General features: G+C 43.1%; 1 protein-coding gene across 2 annotated transcripts in view; it reads right to left on the bottom strand.

The window, feature by feature from the left end:
• Nucleotides 1-3,161: 3,161 nt before the first annotated feature.
• The window catches only part of PCSK1 (proprotein convertase subtilisin/kexin type 1), a 32,973-nt gene continuing 17,372 nt past the window's right edge, over nt 3,162-18,762 (bottom strand). For both annotated transcript variants that reach the window (XM_083403944.1, XM_083403945.1), the window contains exons 8-14: nt 14,137-14,349; nt 12,181-12,281; nt 11,010-11,243; nt 9,938-10,095; nt 7,069-7,202; nt 6,187-6,348; nt 3,162-5,320 (exon numbers count right to left, since the gene is read on the bottom strand). In XM_083403944.1, coding sequence (XP_083260070.1) covers nt 4,961-5,320; nt 6,187-6,348; nt 7,069-7,202; nt 9,938-10,095; nt 11,010-11,243; nt 12,181-12,281; nt 14,137-14,349 — 1,362 coding nt within the window. In that variant the 3' untranslated portion in view covers nt 3,162-4,960. The remainder of the gene's footprint in view (nt 5,321-6,186; nt 6,349-7,068; nt 7,203-9,937; nt 10,096-11,009; nt 11,244-12,180; nt 12,282-14,136; nt 14,350-18,762) is intronic.

Here is an 18,762-nt window from a genome sequence, read left to right as displayed (position 1 = left end):
GGCAGAGAGTGGCTGAATCTACACATACATTAAAAAACGCTTTGAAAATGCTTTTTAAAAAAACATTTTTAAAAATATATGGAATTTGCCATTGGTTCAGCAGCGCCATCTAGTGTCAGATTTGTAGAATGCACTTAAAATGCCCTTAAAGCGTCATATTTGCAGCTCTATAGCCGAGTCCAGTGACTGTTGGCAACCTCTGTGGAACACCTCACCTCTCGCTGAGTCAGTGAGAGGGGAGGTGTTCCACCATGCAGCTTTGCTGCTGCTGCTGCTGTGTGTGTGTGTGTGTGTGTGTGTGTGTGTAGATTTCCCCCCACCCCCAGCCTGGTGGTATGGCAGGGCTTTGCATCGACTACAACTCCCATCATCCCTAGCTAGCAGGACCGGTGGTAAGGGGTGGTGGGAATTGTAGTCCAAAAACAACTGTAGACAATTTGCATCGGCAAATGTGTGTTTAGGTTGTCTAGTACACCTGACTGCCATCACAGTAGTTCTTGGATAATGCTGGTATCCCATGTTGTCTCTGAATGTCATCTTGTCCCAACTGCTTAAGTTGGTGCTGTTGCACTGGAATAGCCACCACTGTCAAATTCATTACAACAGCTATCCGTTTAGCAGTAGTGCTGTTAGGTGATTTTAGACTCAAGACTCAATGGTTTCAACACCCCAGGATCTAATAGTCTTAGATGTCTTCATATTGCATAGGTAAAAAGGTAAAGGTAAAGGACCCCTGAATGGTTAAGTCCAGTCAAAGGCGACTATGGGGTGTGGCGCTGATCTTGCTTTCAGGCCAAGGGAGCGGGTGTTTGTCCACAGACAGCTTTCCGGATCAAGTGGCCAGCATGACCAAAGTCACTAAACCACATCTGGTGCAATGGAACACTGTGACGGAAACCAGAGCACATGGAAATGCCATTTACCTTCCCGTCACCTATTTATTTACTTGCACTGGTGTGCTTTCAAACTGCTAGGTTAGCAGGAACTGGGACAGAGCAACGGGAGCTCACCCCGTCACGGGGATTCAAACCTCCAACCTTCTGATCAGCAAGCCCAAGAGGCTCAGTGGTTTAGAGTCTTTAGACCACAGTGCCACCCGCTCCCCTATCCTGCATGACTAACCTGTGACCCTCCGGATATTGAGAATATGGAAGTTGTAGTCTAGCAACACCTGTAAGGCCAGAGGTTCAGCACCCCTCCTTTAGATGGCAATTTGCACGACTTCACTTTCTTCAAGATGTCACTGCTTACATTGAAGGGACTTCTTTCTCATTCTGCTGTGTGGGGCCCTATACCTCTGCCCCCAAAGTCCTGCTTTGAGAGCGCCATGACACTTTGAGGCAGTCCTTCTGTGCTTTTCTTCAGATTCAACCCTTCATGGCACTGCCTCGTATTTGCAAGCAAATGTATTTCACGTGACGTCTCTGTGTTGTGCTTCTTTACAAATGTTAAGACCACACACTCTGGGCTCTGCTATCACATTACGTTGTATTATGCTATGATTAAACAAATGTAAATTTTAACATCACATCACATCATATACATATGGCTGTTGTCAACCCAACAAGCCATCAAAAATACTTTATTGGACGAAGTTGTTTTGCTCAAATAAAAAAAAATGGTTTGCTGTCATTTATTATTTTTAAAGTTTGTAATAATTTATTGTTTTCAAATTGTGTCTGATAAAAGCTTTAATATGTTATAAATAGCTGTAAAGAAAATATAATTCCCCCTTGAGATAAGACATTCTTTATCTTTCATTTTACTTTTTCACAAAACACAGACTGGCACCAAGAAAAGACTAACAAAAATAATTTAACGTCTATATAATGCACTCTAGGTTGGAAGCATTCAAGCAACAGAATTTGTATCAGAGGACTTTAAGTATAGGTCTCATGTAATTTTAGTTACAGTATGGGTTACTGATCTTAAATGAACAAAGCTAAACAAAACCAGGTATTCAGAAAGGGTTACAATCATGTATTGGCCATCACTGATGTTAATTAAGGTGTGCAGTGGTAATTTTCACATAATGAATAATTACTTGTTCTGCTGCTCCCTAAAGGAAGCAGCCAGTAACTATCACAATCTAAGCTAGATGCTAATGAGGGCTAGAAGCACTGCATTATGTACAATGTGGCTCCCAGGTTCTGATAACTTAGCAGAGGGAGGAAGTTAGCATTGGTTTTCCAATTTCCCATTAATTATCCCACCTTTACTTCAACTTTTACTTTCTATTAGGTTATTATATCATTGAACTTTCTGTTCCCTACCAGGGTTTCCCAAAGCTGGGTCTCCAGCTGTTTTTGGACTACAGTTCCCATCATCCATGACCACTGGTTCTGCTAGCTAGGGTTGATGGGGGTTGTAGTCCAAAAGAAGCTGGAGACCCAAGTTTGGGAAACATTGATCTAAATGTTATTTGAGCTAGGGAACTTTATAGAAAACTCGCATCAAATCTGCCAGTAGTTTTCAGTGTAAAGTTCATGGCATATGTTGAGGGGCAAGTAGAAGGAGAAGAGGAAGGTTGAGAAGGAACTAAACTCATGAAAGGTGAAGCCCCTAACAGCCAATTTTTCACCTCATGCAGAAACTGATTGCTACTAGAGGGATGTTCTCAAAAGGCAAGTGAGCATGCCTCCTGGTGACAACCAATGTGATTAGCACCAAGGAGGGGGGAAAAGATAAATACTTGATGTAATCAAGACCACATTTTTGCATGCTTTGAAGTTCAATGGGTGCGAACCAACGTCATCATGCACAGCTGGTTGGCACTACAGTTTGATTTGAAATTAGTATTACACAGGTAGCTGCCTCATATTGAGTCAACTCCTTGGTCCACCTGAGCTCACTGAGCCAGTTCATTGGTCAGTATCGTCTACAGCAGGCATAGGCAAACTCCGGTCCTCCAGATGTCTGGGACTACAATTCCCATCATCCCTGACCACTGGTCCTGTTAGTCTGGTCTGCAGTGACTGACAACAACTCTCCAGAATTCCAGGCAGGACTTTTGCCCAGTCCTATCTGGAGGTGCTGTGGCTTGAAGTTGGGACCTTCTCCGTGCAAGGAAGATGGTCTGCCAGTGAGCTATGGCCCTTCCCCATGACTGTATTGTACAGAAGAAAGAGAGGGGTAGAGTGGGGAGATGTTGATCATCACTATTTATTCACCTAGCTATTCACCTTACATTAGTTTCATCTTAATGTGCTCGTTTACATTTTCTAAACTGTTGATTCAACAGTGTATTTTCTCCTTTGGGATGCATCTTCAACATAATAGATTATGGCCTTATTCTACACAAAAAAGTGTGCACATGGGGAAAAGGTACCATTCCGCTTAACACCCTGCAATTTATACTTTCTTTTGAACCTTACCTGGTGATTTAGCATTTCCCCTGGCAGTCACCATACCTGTAGCTAGATGCTGTGCGAGTGATGCTTTCTGCCACAGCCCTTTCCCACATTTTCTCTCCTGTCCTCTTGATTTCCTTTTCACTGCTCTTGCGGCCTCTGTGCCCACATTTTGTTTCACTAGTTACTTCCTTGATGTCCTCTTTTTCTTTTTCTTTATTTCTTTCTTTCTTACCTCTTTCAGCCTTGACCAGGGTTCAGGCGAAGGTGCCCCCCTACAGACACTGCCTAATAAAGCAGCCAAGCCAGTCTAGGTATCTTTCATTGAAATGTTTCTTCTGCATTCAGTTTCCATTTGTTCTTAAAAGCCCTTGTGCCTCTCTTCCCCGGTTTTTCATTTCTGACAAAATAGCCTCTCTGCTAGATGTTGACAAATGTGTCATACAGCAAGAAAATCAACACAATAATGCCAGATCTGGTTAGATTCAGCATTTGCTATTTATATTTAGTACTCTCTGGTTATATTAGGGCTTTCCCCCAGGAAGCCTGTCTCTTGAAATGTATGGACTTAGTTTTGATATATATTTTTTTTGGGGGGGGGGGGTAGTAAAATTAGCACATTCAGAGCCTAATAGGGCTATAGAGTTTTAACACCAGCAAATGGGCCTAACTGGACTCATTTGATCCTGATGCCCAGGTTTTGGCATGGTGCTATTCACATTTGCATTTCTTCCTGTGCCTTATTAAAGAAAACTGGTGCTGGTAGTATCCTATTTACATTTCCCAGGATCTATATAATCCATGTAGATCCAAGCATGGTATAGGTGTCGTATAGGATTCTCCTAATAAGTGGATCAGGGCTAAGAGGTTCTTCATACAAAGTAGATAGTCAGCTGATTGTCAGTGCTTGGGCCCAGCTACATTTTTTACCTATAGAGGCATGTGGGTGTGGCTTGTTCCAAATGGTCTGTCAGGCATATTTAGGCATGTGGACCAGAGATGCCTCACTGCTGTTCTTGAACCACAGCGGTAGAAACTGATTGGCTGTACGGAAGAATTTTTTTTGAAGGAGCGTTTTTACATGTGAATCCAAACTAGGGCAGGGTGGGGGGTTGGGTCCACAGACAACCTTCAGTATTTGGGGTTGAAAGGAGTTGGCTGGATTTTGTGACAATACTGCCTTATTCCTTCTGAAAGGAAATCTTCTCTATGGGTTGAAGAACTCACTTAAATTAAGGAGACGTTAGATAATCACTGGCTTTTCTGCTTGAAACAATATCCTTAACTGCGATTGGTTACATAATTTTTGGGACAGGGCCTGCTGAATTCAATCTCTAGCGTTTTCTCAAGTTGGTGAATTTGTCTCATTCCTGAAGGAAACTGCCTGTTCTCAGGATTACTGAAAGCTTTTCATAAAGTTGTGATTTCCTCACATCTAACAAGCAGCCCAATCTCTTTCTCCTAAAGAAGATAGTTGGCATGCAGAAAGCCGTAAAAGCGATGATGATGCAGATTGAATAAGTGGGAGCCAGTCTGGAATGATGAGTATTAAGAAGATGGGGTGGCTGTGAATGTTTCCAACCTAGTGCCTTATTCTATATATGTATATCTTAATCTTTTTCTTTCATAATGTCAACCAAGGCTTGGAGTAGTCTGTCATCCCGATGCTTGTATGGTTTGGCAGTGTAAAAAAGGTCAACATAGTCACTATACAGAGACTCCTCTGAGTCTTTCAGCTGAGAGGCTTGGTTTAGTTTCTCAAGAGCTTGATAGTAATGTTCATAAGGAATATTTGAGTTTTCACTTAGCACCTTTTTTGGTACTTGATTCCCACCCATCTGGTCACGAAAGGCATTTTGCAGTAGCCGGAGTATTGCATCTGATGAGGCCACTTCTTGTAATTTATCTTTGCCAGTGGTACTTTCTGTCACCTTCCTTTTTCCACTCAGGTTCTCCAGTGTGGTGTGATCCTGAAATACATATATATATATATATGTATGAGTGTGCCAAATGTCAGGAGCCATTGAATATTAGCAAAAGGAAGAAGAACTCCACATGTTTAAAGCAAATGCTGAGCAGATTGGAAACCTCAAGTCAAAAGTTCAACGTTGCCTGTGGCGGTTGAACTCATACAACCAGCTGCTCATGGGCTGGGGGCCAGCACACTCAAACTTTCCTCACAGCTATTATTTGCAAAGGGGCTATAAAATAGAATGCTCCATGCAGTGTGATGTGAGCTATCAAAGTTCATTTGTGTTCAGGTCTGGTGCCAGTGGTCAGCCAGGTCAGGCATTGTCTAAGAGCCTGAAAAGGGTTCCTCATTGCTCTGACCCAGCAATGCTTCCATTAATGGTGACCACCTGTCATCTAAATGTACCCAAAATGCAAGGTCTATGCTTCTATAAAATGTACAGAACCCAGTCTATGGATCTATGGAATCTATATATTTCATATCTATATATTGTTGGGGCACTGTGTTTTGGCAGATGGCCACCATGGCTGGAAGCTGAGCTTCACTTCCATTCAAAAGAGGAACCACCAGGGACATCTAAAGGTCATCAGGTTGGCAAACGTTGCATTAAGCTATCATGACTAACAGTTGCTGTTGCATCCTTCATGAATTTATCTAGTCCCTTTTAAAGCCGTCTAAGCTACATAATAGCCATTGTCACATATTTTTGCCTGCCAATTCTGTACATTAATTAGATATACATAGACCTAATAATGGAGGAATTCCAGAAAGACAAAAACATTTTAAAAGGGGAAATTTCCTCCTGTTTGATTCTAATGCTACAAGGATGCTTGAAGGATGGGTATGATGAGAATAGATTGATACCTCTACAAAATCCGTCATCTTTTCCGCACCTCTCCTGTCATTTTGGACAGTATTGTATGATGTGTAGATGCGAGGTTTCTTCATGTGCTCAGGTCGAGTTGAAGTGCCATGCAAAATCAGCTTCCAGTTCACAATTCTTCCTTCATTTTGCAATCGTCTAGACTGAGGGGGTCATAGCAGAATAATTAGTCTTTTACATTGTACAGGTGGGTGACAGAGGAGAATAAACTGGCGGTGGCAGTGACTCCAAGTGCAACACAAATGGAGTGTAGGCCGGCTGAATAAACATTTTAACCATTCTACACACTGTTTGTGTTACTCTTTGAAATCTATACATTGTCCTGTTGCATTTATTTCTCAGTACCCCAATTTCTTCAAAATAAATACATGCCTGCTCTTTAAAGCAATCTCATGAATCATTGCTTCTGTCACAATGTGCAAAAATAAAGCATTGATCTTTTATTGGAAACCCTGATGTCTTCTTATCTCAGCTGAACTCCTGGACGATAATTTCCAACCAAACTAAAGTGATAGGTATTTGCGGCGCTGATTAGAAGAAGAAGAAGAAGAGTTTGGATTTGATATCCCGCCTTTCACTCCCTTTAAGGAGTCTCAAAGCGGCTAACAATCTCCTTTCCCTTCCTCCCCCACCACAAACACTCTGTAAGGTGAGAGGGGCTGAGAGACCTCAGAGAAGTGTGACTGGCCCAAGGTCACCCAGCAGCTGCATGTGGAGGAATGGAGACGCGAACCCGGTTCCCCAGATTACAAGACTACTGCTCTCAACCACTACACCACACTGGCTCTCATATTTCCTCGCTTCTGGCAGGAAGGGGCTTACACCCCTTGTATCATTTCACTCAAGTAGCTTCCCCTGCTTACCGTATCAACAACTTTTAAAGTCCATGTGCCTGTTGGATTCTCTCCCCAAGTGTGAACTGACATAAAATCCCAGTCTTTAAAGCCATTGGGTGACTTATCTCTTTGCCGTTCGGCTAGTAAGACTGTGGTGGTCCCTGTATTAGAGGAAAGGAATAAGAATCCCAGGATAAGGTCACACGAGGAAAACTGATGAGGCTTAGCAGACAGTGATAAATACAGTGTCAGCTCTGGAGACACAGAACGACCTTGAGTTTCACAGTCTGTACCACTTAGGTTCACTGAGGAATAAAGGAATAGCTTGTTGTCTCTCAAGAGCTATACTAATATGTGGATTTGGGAATACTGAGTTCCTGTAGATCATAATGCACTGCCAAAATGATTCAGCACATTGAACAAATAAAATCAATGACTGAATACATTGTATACTTTCCCGGAAGTTTAGAAATTAGGCATTGAGATCCGTCACTTACAAAATCCACAACTTCTGACTGAACAGCCCCCCGCACTGCTTGACAAGCTGCTCATAAAGTGGGATGTAAGGAGGGACCTCAGCTTGTTATGCAGATATCCTTGGGCCAGAAGACATAAATAGGGATTCTCCGGTGATTGTTTAGAAACAAATGTTTGCCCAAGGACTTCCATGGATCCCTGCCATTATCTGCACCTTCCCACATCATTGCAAAACTCATCAAAACAAGTTCAACATTAGCTCCCTGCATGTGTTGAAAGAGATACTTGGGCCACACTACCAGCACCATCCCTGACATTGGAAGTCTTCTCCTGCTCCACTACCAAAACCCACACATTGGACACAGACATCTCAGCAGTGGAAGCCAGGTCTAAGCAGTATGCAAAGAGGTTTCCACAGAAGCTGTAGTCTTGATCACCCAGGGTTCGAGCTCCTGTGAAATCCTATGCATGGAGAGTCAACATACACCGAATTCCATTGCTTAGATGTCCACGCCTAACAGTAGGGCCAGGTAGACGCACAAACTCAAGGATGGGGATAGTAGCATGTCTCTGCTTCTCCTTCAATATATAGTTGTTGTGCAAGATTGTAGGTTTTGCATATGTTGAATGGAATTAACAACATGTCCATTAATGTGTCGATATACTGCACAGGCAAAAGGAAAAAAGAAACTGCCATGAGCAGGGTAAATGGCCCTTAAAGACCTGAAAGTCTTGGCTTTGGCTTAGTTTTTCAGTAATTGGTTCAGATTTTATGATTGGGGAATAAGATTCAGAATATAGTATTGGTGGGAGTACATGGGCTATGATCAGTGCCTTTGTCATTGATTTTAATGAACATAATAACATGCCTTATACTAAGTCATACTAATGGTCCATCTAGCTTAGTGTACTGGTGGGTAGCAGCTCTAAATTGATTGACAGCAGGTTCAAAAATAGGTTTCCTCCAGTCCTCCTTGGGGATGCTAGGAATTGAAACGGGGGGTCTTCTGCATACAAACCATGTGCTCTATCATTGAGCTATGACCCTTCATATTTTCTCTTCTCTCAATTTGCTTTCTGCAACACATTTTTTTAGAGTAGTCCTGGCTGATGACAATTGACATGCTCTGGAGCAAGCAACTTAGAGATTACAACCTAAAGGAGTAGATAAGGGAGGTGGCATCCCTATTTTGCAAATTGACAGGTTTTGTGATCTCTCACACTATTATTTTCTTTATGGATGAAGCTCCAGAAAGCTCACTTCTAATTTTAATGAGAGCTTGAAGGGCCCTGAGGATTGGTCATGAGAAATAATAAGAATTTTTTAAAAATGCCTAGAAGCTATAAAATGGAAGCTATAAAATAGGAGAGCTCTGTTGTAGATGAGTTCTGTTGCTAAGACAACAATGGCTGGTTGCAGATAGATTAAACTCCACATGCCCTCAATAAGGGAGAGTTATATTTCAATTTTAACACTGCTGGACCTCTCTACTTTACATTATTGGCCTTAGCAGGGATTTACGCACACAATCTAACTAAGGTGGAGCCAAGGAAGTATCCCCGCATCTTAGTGAAAGTGGTGAAGGACCTTTTCAGAGACTTTCTGCAACAAGAAGCAACATCTCAGGAGGTGCTACTCTTTGAGAAAGCCCCAAAGGGGACAGTGCTAGACCATGATGTGCAGCCTCATTCCCAGGGTACTCTGGGTTTTAAAAAGGAGATGGTTGCCTCCATTGGCTTCCTCCACTTTTTCTGTACCCCTTTTTCTTAATCCCCTTAAATCACTGAAAAAGTGTTCCACATATACCTACTTTCAGCAAGGTGATGCTACCAAGAGCCCAGGAACAACAATGGCCTTTAGCCGTTGTTTTTCCCTTGCCTAATTTGCTAGAGGGAACATGAATCATGGCCATCTCCAAGAAAACCATGGAGTAAATGAATTTTCCAGGAAGTGAGAGCTGGAGGCAGGTACACAGTATATAGATTGGGGAAGATGTTTCATTTCCTTTTTAATTTCCTTTGTGCTTTCATTTCTTTTTCCATTGTTTTGGGTTTTCCCCTTGAAACATGTGCCAGGAGCATGGTGGTGGCTGGCTCACCCCTCGCCAAACCCATGAAAATCTCTGGATCAAATACCTGCTCAGTTCTGGTAGGTTTGTTAGAAGATATGCATGTTGACATGCAGTTGTGCTTGCTACTGGCAAACAATGCTTTGCCATGCAAAAGCGCCCTCATTGATACACGTTTTTAGTTTGACATTTCAGGGTTTTTGGGTGTGCTGATACTAGCATCCCACTTCCCAAAGGGATGCTTAATCCTGACAGCTCCCAAAACATTGCAAAACAGCAAAAAGAGAAACTGGTTGTGTCTAAGGTACAATTACTAGACATAGCAGTACTAGGTAGTTTGTCTCCTATACCTGATGGAGAAGTCAGGGTCACATGAAGATCACCTCTGCGGGAATATTCAATCGTTGCTTCAAATTGTACATGTTCCAGGGATTTAATGGCATTTTCTTGACCTTCACAAGCTGTTGTGGGAATTTCAATGGTAACTTCACCACTAGCTCTTAATAACCTGGCAATGTTACAAGGAAATTATCAAGTTATTTCCCCCCCAATGTCAATTTATTCTCTTCATTTATTCAGTGAGGTTCTGTTGCCTTTTTACACTACTTGTGATATTAATAGTCTCATGGTAAGATATGGACATTTTGTTTCGTTTACTGTTCCTGTAAAGCTCCTTTGAAATAAATTCTGGGTGAACGAGCAGGAACGTGTATAATGGTTTTTTCATCCCACTGTATGGGGGACCCCTAGTATTTCACAGGTCCAGCAGCAGCACCTGAACTGACAACCTAAGCCAGGTTCAAGGATCCACTGCTCTTTGATGCTTGCTCTGTACCAGGCAGCTATGGGCTAAATTTCCCACAATGCCCAAGATTACAATGCTACATACACCTGTGAGAACCATGGGAAAGTTTTCAAAGCAGCCTGGTATTGGGGTGGTGGCGGCACAGAGCAGATATCTTTTTTGTCTTCTCTGGCAGCAGTAATCCAGGGCCAATCCATTGCCCTGAAAGACTTTTGACTGGATTGAACCTGGAACCATTTACATGCCAAGCCAGATGCTCTGCTACCAATGAATAGTGGTCCCTTTCCAATTCTTCACCTTCTTCTTGTTCTAATGCACATGAAAGGGAAGCAGTAGACCAGGAACACTGTCTTTTTTAACTTAAGTGAGATGCTGACTGGACCAGACCCTCTATGCTAGCTTCCCAGCAGCTGGCTCATTGCTTCTTACATGGAGGGAGCAGGAGGAGGTGGCAGGGAGGTAATCACAATGCAAATCCACTGACAGAGCCAATTAGAAGCACCTGCCATTGCGTTTGCACCACCCTGACCACCCTGCTGCCTCTCTCCTCTCTCCTGGTAAGCAACATAAAATATTTCCGGTAGACATAGGCTATTAACTAACAATGGAATTCTTACCTTGGTTCAAAGCTGCTGTCCTTAACAATGCACTCTTTCTTTTCGGGTACTTCTTTCCAGGTTTTAGGGTCAGCCAAATCTACCAGTGCTTTGGCATTGAGCAATCCAAATCCAAATCTGCTGTTCACCATCAGTCCAGCTCCATTCTTCTTCCATCCCGGATTGTTGGCCAACGGATCGAATTCAGATGTCCAGACTACCAAATGTTGCATATCTCTCCAGGTTAGATTAGGACTATCACAAACAAAATTCTAGTCAATTCCTAAATATCTCACCCAATGGTATTTGGCCACAATCCACTGGAATTTTCTTCCACACACTTAGTACATTCTTTCCAGTGGGTGGGGCTATGCTCATGAATTTTGGCACTCTTAGCAAAATATCCTGGGGCTTTCATGCTGTCCACTGTTCTTCACATAGTTCCATCAGTCAGCAGATCCCTACTAGGTTCCCCAGCCATGTTTTTGCAGGGGTTTTATAGAGAAAGAGATTATGTTGTGTTGGCTGGAATAGTAGGTTAGAAGATCAATGCTACTTCATTATATAACATTTGTTAAGTCGATTTACTATTGTGGCATAATACTACTCCCCATTATATATATCTGCAGCCTTCACTGTAAACATTTATGAAGGCAGTTTTAGGGTTGAACAAGGAAGATCATAATGATTTATGGATGAAAGCATTGTCCTTTCTCTCCCACCCTTCTTTCATTCAGCCTCTGAGAAAGATCACCACCTTGAAACTTGCAGGGTGTCTAATTCCTAGGATCTAAATCAATAATTGTCAATGCCAGTGGCTTTTATATTTATCGTGGGTTGGATCCATATTTAGTCATGCCTGGAACCAGGGGGATGTAAGTTACAGAACAGTTATAACCATGTCTACTCAGAAGTAAAGTCCTGTTTAATTCTGTGGGGTTTACTCACAGGTAAGAGGGGTTAGGATTGCAGACTACCTGTATGTCCCATTGATCTACTCTAAACATGATTACCGTAAGTCTGGAGACAAGCCTATATGTTAAACAGTGTGAAGAACAGTGAGAACCGATTAAAAACAATCCAGCTAACTTTAAGGACCTGAACTGCTGGAGGGTTTTTCCCATTATTTTTACAGTGATGATAACAAGAAAGAAAGAGATGGTGTACTAAAAGGGAGTTTAAGAAGACTTACTTGGCCTCCAGTGCAAGAGCAAAGATCCCTGCAGCTAAAGGAGCAGAAGCAGATGTCCCAGTGTGTGTGGAAGTGCATTCGTTATGAAGGTCAGCACTTATCTGAAGGAGATAAACATCATAAATTACAGAATTTGAGTTCACTGTCTCCATGCACTAAAACACTATTGTCTATGGGTGGGATCCAGAATGAGTTACGCTTAAAACAAACCCAATAATCATGTCTGATTGTTGAGCCTGGATCTAGTTCCCATTTTTGTAATGAGTCCAACCTGAAGGCACATTTGACTCTTTCTAATAAAATAACGTTGATGAGATTGGAAGACTCTTCTTTGCTGCATGCATTTTAATTCTAATTTTTGTATCCAAAAAAAAATTCACACTGAAGGAAAATATGTCCAAGTCAAGCAACTTGCCTTATTCTGAGATCTCAAGGAGCATACAAGATAGCTTTCCATGTTTACCAGTGAATCATAAAGCACATTGGAATTGGGCTTAGGAATTTTTAAAGAGCTTTCTGGCTTTAAAATCACAGAGTTTGAGACTGAATGCTGTTCTTCCCCTCCAACAGAAGCAGAACACGGTCATTCAGAAAATGAAGTGGATGAATTATTAGAAAATGAAGTTTCCCACTTAGATAAAGTACCTAACATGTCAGCAAGGAAAGGTACAAGGTGTGGAAGTGAAGAACTAACGACAGGGCATATTCCTATTTGCACTTATGGGAAGCTTTATAAGTCAACCCCAAACTGGAAGTATTTCTGACCAATCACACTTCAGTTATTTTAACCCCCATCTCTGTTTCACAATCAGACCAGGGTCCCCCCCCCCCCATGCTATAGGAGCAATATGATTGCTACTTCCATCTGGTTTTCTGATAGGGTTGCAGTGGGTTTGCATACTACCTCCTGTTTTAGACACATGACAAGAAGGGTGTTCTGTTCACTGCAAGATTAAATCTATCAGTTGGTCTATGAGCAGCAGTGGCGTAGTGTGGGGGGTGCAGGGGGGGCCGGCCGCACCCGACGCAACATCTGGGGGTTAGGGTTAGGGGGCGCAAATCCACGGGTTAGGGGGCGCTAATCCACGGGTTAGGGGGTGCAAATTACTTGCCTTGCCCCGGGTGCTGACAAGCCACGCTACGCCACTGATGAGCAGAGATGTTTTCTGCCATGAAAGGGACAGGAAACCCACAAATTTTCTATTCAAACACTGAAAGCAAATTCAAACCAATTCCCTGTCCAAGAAGCACAAAGTCTTGGTGCTGACCTTTAAAGCCCTAAATGGCCTCAGTCCTGTATACCTGAGGGAGCGTCTCCACCCCCATCGTTCAGCCCGGACACTGAGATCCAGTGCCGAGGGCCTTCTGGCAGTTCCCTCATTGCAAGAAGTGAGGTTACAGGGAACCAGACAGAGGGCCTTCTCGGTAGTGGCGCTCGTCCTGTGGAACACCCTCCCTTCAGATGTGAAGGAAATAAGCAGCTATCCTATCTTTAAAAGACATCTGAAGGCAGCCCGGTTTAGGGAAGTTTTTAATATTTAATGCTGTATTGTTTTTAACACTCAATTGGCAGCTGCCCAGAGTGGCTGGGGAAACTCATCCAGATGGGCGGAGTATAAATAATAAATTATTATTATTATTATTATTATTATTATTATTATTATTATATAAGTGATACAGAGGCAGTTTGGTCCTTCAGGGTGACAGGTTTGAGAGAGCCTCCTTTCACCCATAAGTGACATTCTTTTTTTCAGCAATCAACACTATGAAGACAAAACTATAGATTACTTTTTGCTCTTAAGTGAAAGGTTGTTTTGTCTTATCATTAGGGAAATGCAGTATCTTACATCCCACTACAGAAGGACTTGGCATATTAGAACATAAAACATGGATCAGGCGATTTCCTCCCCTCCCCTCAAAAATGAAAGCTTGTTAAATCTGGTAAAAACAACCTACAATTTTCTGGTCAGTATAATCCCCACTGCTGTATGCTGTGGCCATTGTTGAAGAGCACTTCTCTGCATACCAGGGAGAATGGCCTTGCTGAGAAGCACTGCTGATGGAGATCGTGTAGATGCTATCTGTGTAGCCATCGCAGTCACAGTTGTCTCCTTGGCGGCCGCCATTCCCAGAAGCCCAGACGAAAATAGAACCTTTCCCCTTTCGCCCCTATAGGAAATGAAAGGAACAGCATGGTTATCACAAGGGTAGAAGCCCCAATGCTGTAAGGTAAAGGGACCCCTGACCATTAGGTCCAGTTGCGGACGACTCTGGGGTTGTGGCGCTCATCTCACATTACTGGCTGAGGGAGCTGGCGTACAGCTTCCGGATCATGTGGCCAGCATGACTAAGCCGCTTCTGGTGAACCAGAGCAGTGCACGGAAACGCCGTTTATCTTCCCGCCGGAGCGGTACCTATTTATCTACTTGCACTTTGGCATGCTTTCAAACTGCTAGGTTGGCAGGAGCAGGGACCGAGCAACGGGAGCTCACCCCGTCGCAGGGATTCGAACTGCCGACCTTCTGATAGGCAAGTCCTAGGCTGAGTGGTTTAACCCAAAGCGCCACCCGCGTCCCCCCAATGCTGTTGGGGGGCAAAAAATGCAAAAAATCATTGTTGCAGCCATTTCATAGGCTGAACTGAACACATCAGCAATAAGTGAGCTATATAAATCGATTGAGAAAAGGTTATTCCCTTTTTTTGGAATAATACAATATAACAACATATAACAATTTGCAATTGGTGCAAGAGTACAGCACTTCATTCACTGCATGGCTATAAGGTTTCTGGAGAGTTGCAGCCATACAGAGTAGACAATACTAAGTAGATGAACATTCACTGAGTAGCTATAAGAACAGTCTGAAGTGGGAAGGGTCAGTCATGGAAGGTTGAAAATGAATGCAGTTTCTCTCTTGTAAATGAAAGCATAACTTGATTAGGGAAACCCTCACATGTGGTCTAGTGCAGTGTGGTGGATTGGAGACACAGGGGTTTTCAAAGGCTTGACCCCTTAAGGCTAAGGGGAATGAGTAAGGAGGAATATGCGGTGAAAACTTCACATTGGGGGACAAAGTGGTTTTTAGTGATGGAGAGGTATGAGGGGTGCTTGGTTGAATAGCATGGCTGTGTGAGTGATGAATGGCTGAGGCTCCATACTAAAGAATGTGGTTTGCACGTAAAAGGCTCCAGTTTCAGGTCCTGAAATCTCTAGTTAAAAAGATCAAATAGCAGGTGATGAGGAAGCTCTCTGCTTGATATTCTGGAGAGTTGCAGCCGTTCAGAGAAGACAATGCTGAGTATATGAACATTTCTTTTTTAAAAAAAGAAACATTCAGAATTATCCTTAGATACATAGAACAACAACTTCTAAAGCTTTAGCAGTATCTAACACCACTTTTTACAATAGGGGTGGTGGTAGCAATTGCATGTGAATTTCTTGTGATTTGCTCAACTGAACAATATACAGTCAATATACACAGAAAAACAAAACGTAACCAACAGAAATAATTGCTCTGAGGGAACACCACCGATTCCAGGTATATATATTTAAAACAACACTTAAATAGATGCTAAGAATTCATTTCATTTCCATGAATTCCACGTATAATATTGCTGATTTATTACCCATGTGACTAGTGCATGATTCACACAAGTGCATTGGCATTTTAAGTGTTCTATGTTTGGCGTGTACTTTCATGGCAGTGGAATAGCAAAAATATATAATCTGTGCCTTCCTGTTGTTTCAAAATCCATGACTCTCCATTAGTTAAAGTCAGGGACCAATCGCCCCCGTTGCCTTTTGAGTCTTGGGTGATGAGTGAGAGGCAGCTATAAAAATGCAAACACTCAGAGCTAGAGCAGCATGAAAAAATATATTGGCTAGATCTTGTAGGAGCTTGCTGGTGACCTTTCAGCCGATAGTTTATGTTGAGTCTTTTTTTAAAAAAAATGAATTAATGAACTTACACTCACTATAAAGAACAGCGTGGTCCACTATTAATCTGCTTGGGTGAATTTCCAAAGAGGACAAAGAGTGTTCAAGAAAGAAATGATTGCTGGTAATGTCTGTAAGGAATGCATTTGATTAACTGGAGTGGGGGTGGGCAACTTCAGGTCCAGGGGCAAATTTGGCCATCCAGGACTCTTTATCTGACCCATAGGATTCTCCCCCAGTCCTGCTCCATGCTCTTCCCAACTGCCTTTGCTTGGCAAGAATTTGTCATTGGACTGTGACAACGCCTCTTTGCTTGCCTGGATGAAAAAGTGTCTGTGTCAAAAGTATCTGTCAAAAGTCAGAAACCTTTGATTTTCCATGGGTGGGATAAATGGATGTGGCTAACTTATGTCCATTAATTTCAATGGGTTTACTCTACATATAACTTAGATAAAGGTAAAGGTAAAGGTACCCCTGCCCGTACGGGCCAGTCTTGACAGACTCTAGGGTTGTACGCCCATCTCACTCAAGAGGCCGGGGGCCAGCGCTGTCCGAAGACACTTCCGGGTCACGTGGCCAGCATGACATTGTTGCTCTGGCGAGCCAGAGCCGCACACGGAAACGCCGTTTACCTTCCCGCTAGTAAGCGGTCCCTATTTATCTACTTGCACCCAAGAGTGCTTTCAAACTGCTAGGTTGGCAGGCACTGGGACCGAACAGCGGGAGCGCACCCCGCCGCGGGGATTCAAACCGCCAACCTTTCGATCGGCAAGCCCTAGGCGCTGAGGCTTTAACCCACAGCGCCACCCGCGTTCCTATAACTTAGATAGATATAACTAAAAGCTCACAATCTGTTCCATCACCCACTGCTGCCTTTGGACCCATCCACCACTTGAATGGGGGCCCCAGAAGGTTGTCCCCAGGCCCTCAGGCTGAAGAAGGCTCCCCATGCCTGAGTCGGAGCAACAAGCAAACATGTGACGAATTAAATGCAATATTGTGTTGGGTCTCCAGCTACAAAGATGAATCCAAGAGCACCCCTAGACTATGTACCTGCTCTTTCAGGGGGAATTCAACCCCACCCAAAGCAGGCCATTGATCATTTATCCTGACTCAGGAGCCAACCACTCACAATGCCTCCATCTTGTCAGGATTCAGAATCAGTTTACTCACCCTCATATAGGCCACAACAGAGGCCATGCAGTAGTCCAGGGCTGACATGGCACAATTACTTAAGAAGGATAAGGCAGGGAGGAAAACTTCTCCTTATCCACTTTTTCACCTTCTAAGCAAAAGCAAAAATAAAACAACCCCACCAATTCAAAAGGGAGTAGCTCCAACTTCTTGGTCACTTTGGTTGCCCGTTTTGGAACATTTCCCAGTACTAAAGATAACCTTCTTGAGGTGAGAACTATGAAAAATATAAGTAAAGCACTAGAAAGGCTGCTGGTCTTCTAAATTGCCTTGCAGCCAAGTTGCTTTCTGTACATTTGTTGATGGATCGCTTTCATAACTATGTCTATGCAAGTTGTTTCTGCCAGCTAAAATGGGGCTCCCTGTTGTGTGATCTATGCGGGCCAACAGGCAAACTACAAAAATGGAGCAATATATTAAAAGCAAATACAATTAACTTCCAATGGATTTATGCACAAGCCCTTATTCAAACTCAGGCCTTTTTGTTTTTCAGCTGGAAGTCGCTGGAACTCAGTTCCGACATCTCTCAGGTGGGCACCATTGCCATTATAAGAGAACAAGGGAGGCACCTCTTTTTATAGAAAAGCACCTCTTTTTCCAGAATAGCACTGCTCAAATCTAATCCCAGACAGCTGATTTATTGCAAGTGCTACTAGGACGTGGCTGAGTATTCCCATTGACATCCAAAGATGCATCCTATTTGTTCAACTGGGCCCAGATGGGCACCATTATGTGGGTATAATGCATAGGTGTCAAATCTATGGGGCTCAGGCCTCCCAATCTTGAGGGGCCAGGCGCTGCCAGGCCTCCCCACAATGGTGGGGGGGCCCCCCTGGACCTACCCTCGGTGGCGAAGGGCCTCATTGGGCCTCGTGGCCTCCTCCCAATGAGCATGATGTCACATGTGTGTGTTGCATGTGTGACATCACGTGCACACGATGACCCGCCCCCCCCATGTCATGTGGAACTCAGCACCTTTGGTACAATGCAAACAGATCTTCCTTCCTGGATCAGGCAAACAGCATCATTACCTACAGAATCTACAGCATTTTCCTTTATTACATATACAGCTAATGACCAATCCCATCCAACAGCATATTAAATTGATATTGTTAATTTGACTCAGCAACACCCCCCTCCCCAACACACACACACAAACAAAACACACTGCAACCAAGCATGCCCTGGGCCCTCTGATCTCCCAGCACTGGCGTGGTACACGTGTATTTCATAGGTAGGCATGAATAAAAAGATGCCAATAAAGGTGTGCATGATTTTTAGCTAGACTAAAGAGCTAGCGTGGTGGAATTCCCCCCCCCTAACGTGCATTCTCACCATCTTAATTATAATTGGATTGAGTTACTCCATGGGCTTACAAAACAATGCATAAAATCTTGGCATGTTAAAGAGAGACAAATGCAATATTCATGAAGCAGAAAGTTTCCATCAATATT

The sequence above is a fragment of the Podarcis tiliguerta genome (genome assembly GCF_965153285.1).
Source record: "Podarcis tiliguerta genome assembly, chromosome: 11".
Taxonomy (NCBI): Eukaryota; Metazoa; Chordata; class Lepidosauria; order Squamata; family Lacertidae; genus Podarcis; species Podarcis tiliguerta.
The sequence above is the reverse complement of the archived record's forward strand: the minus strand, read 5'-3'. Positions and strand labels throughout refer to the sequence as shown.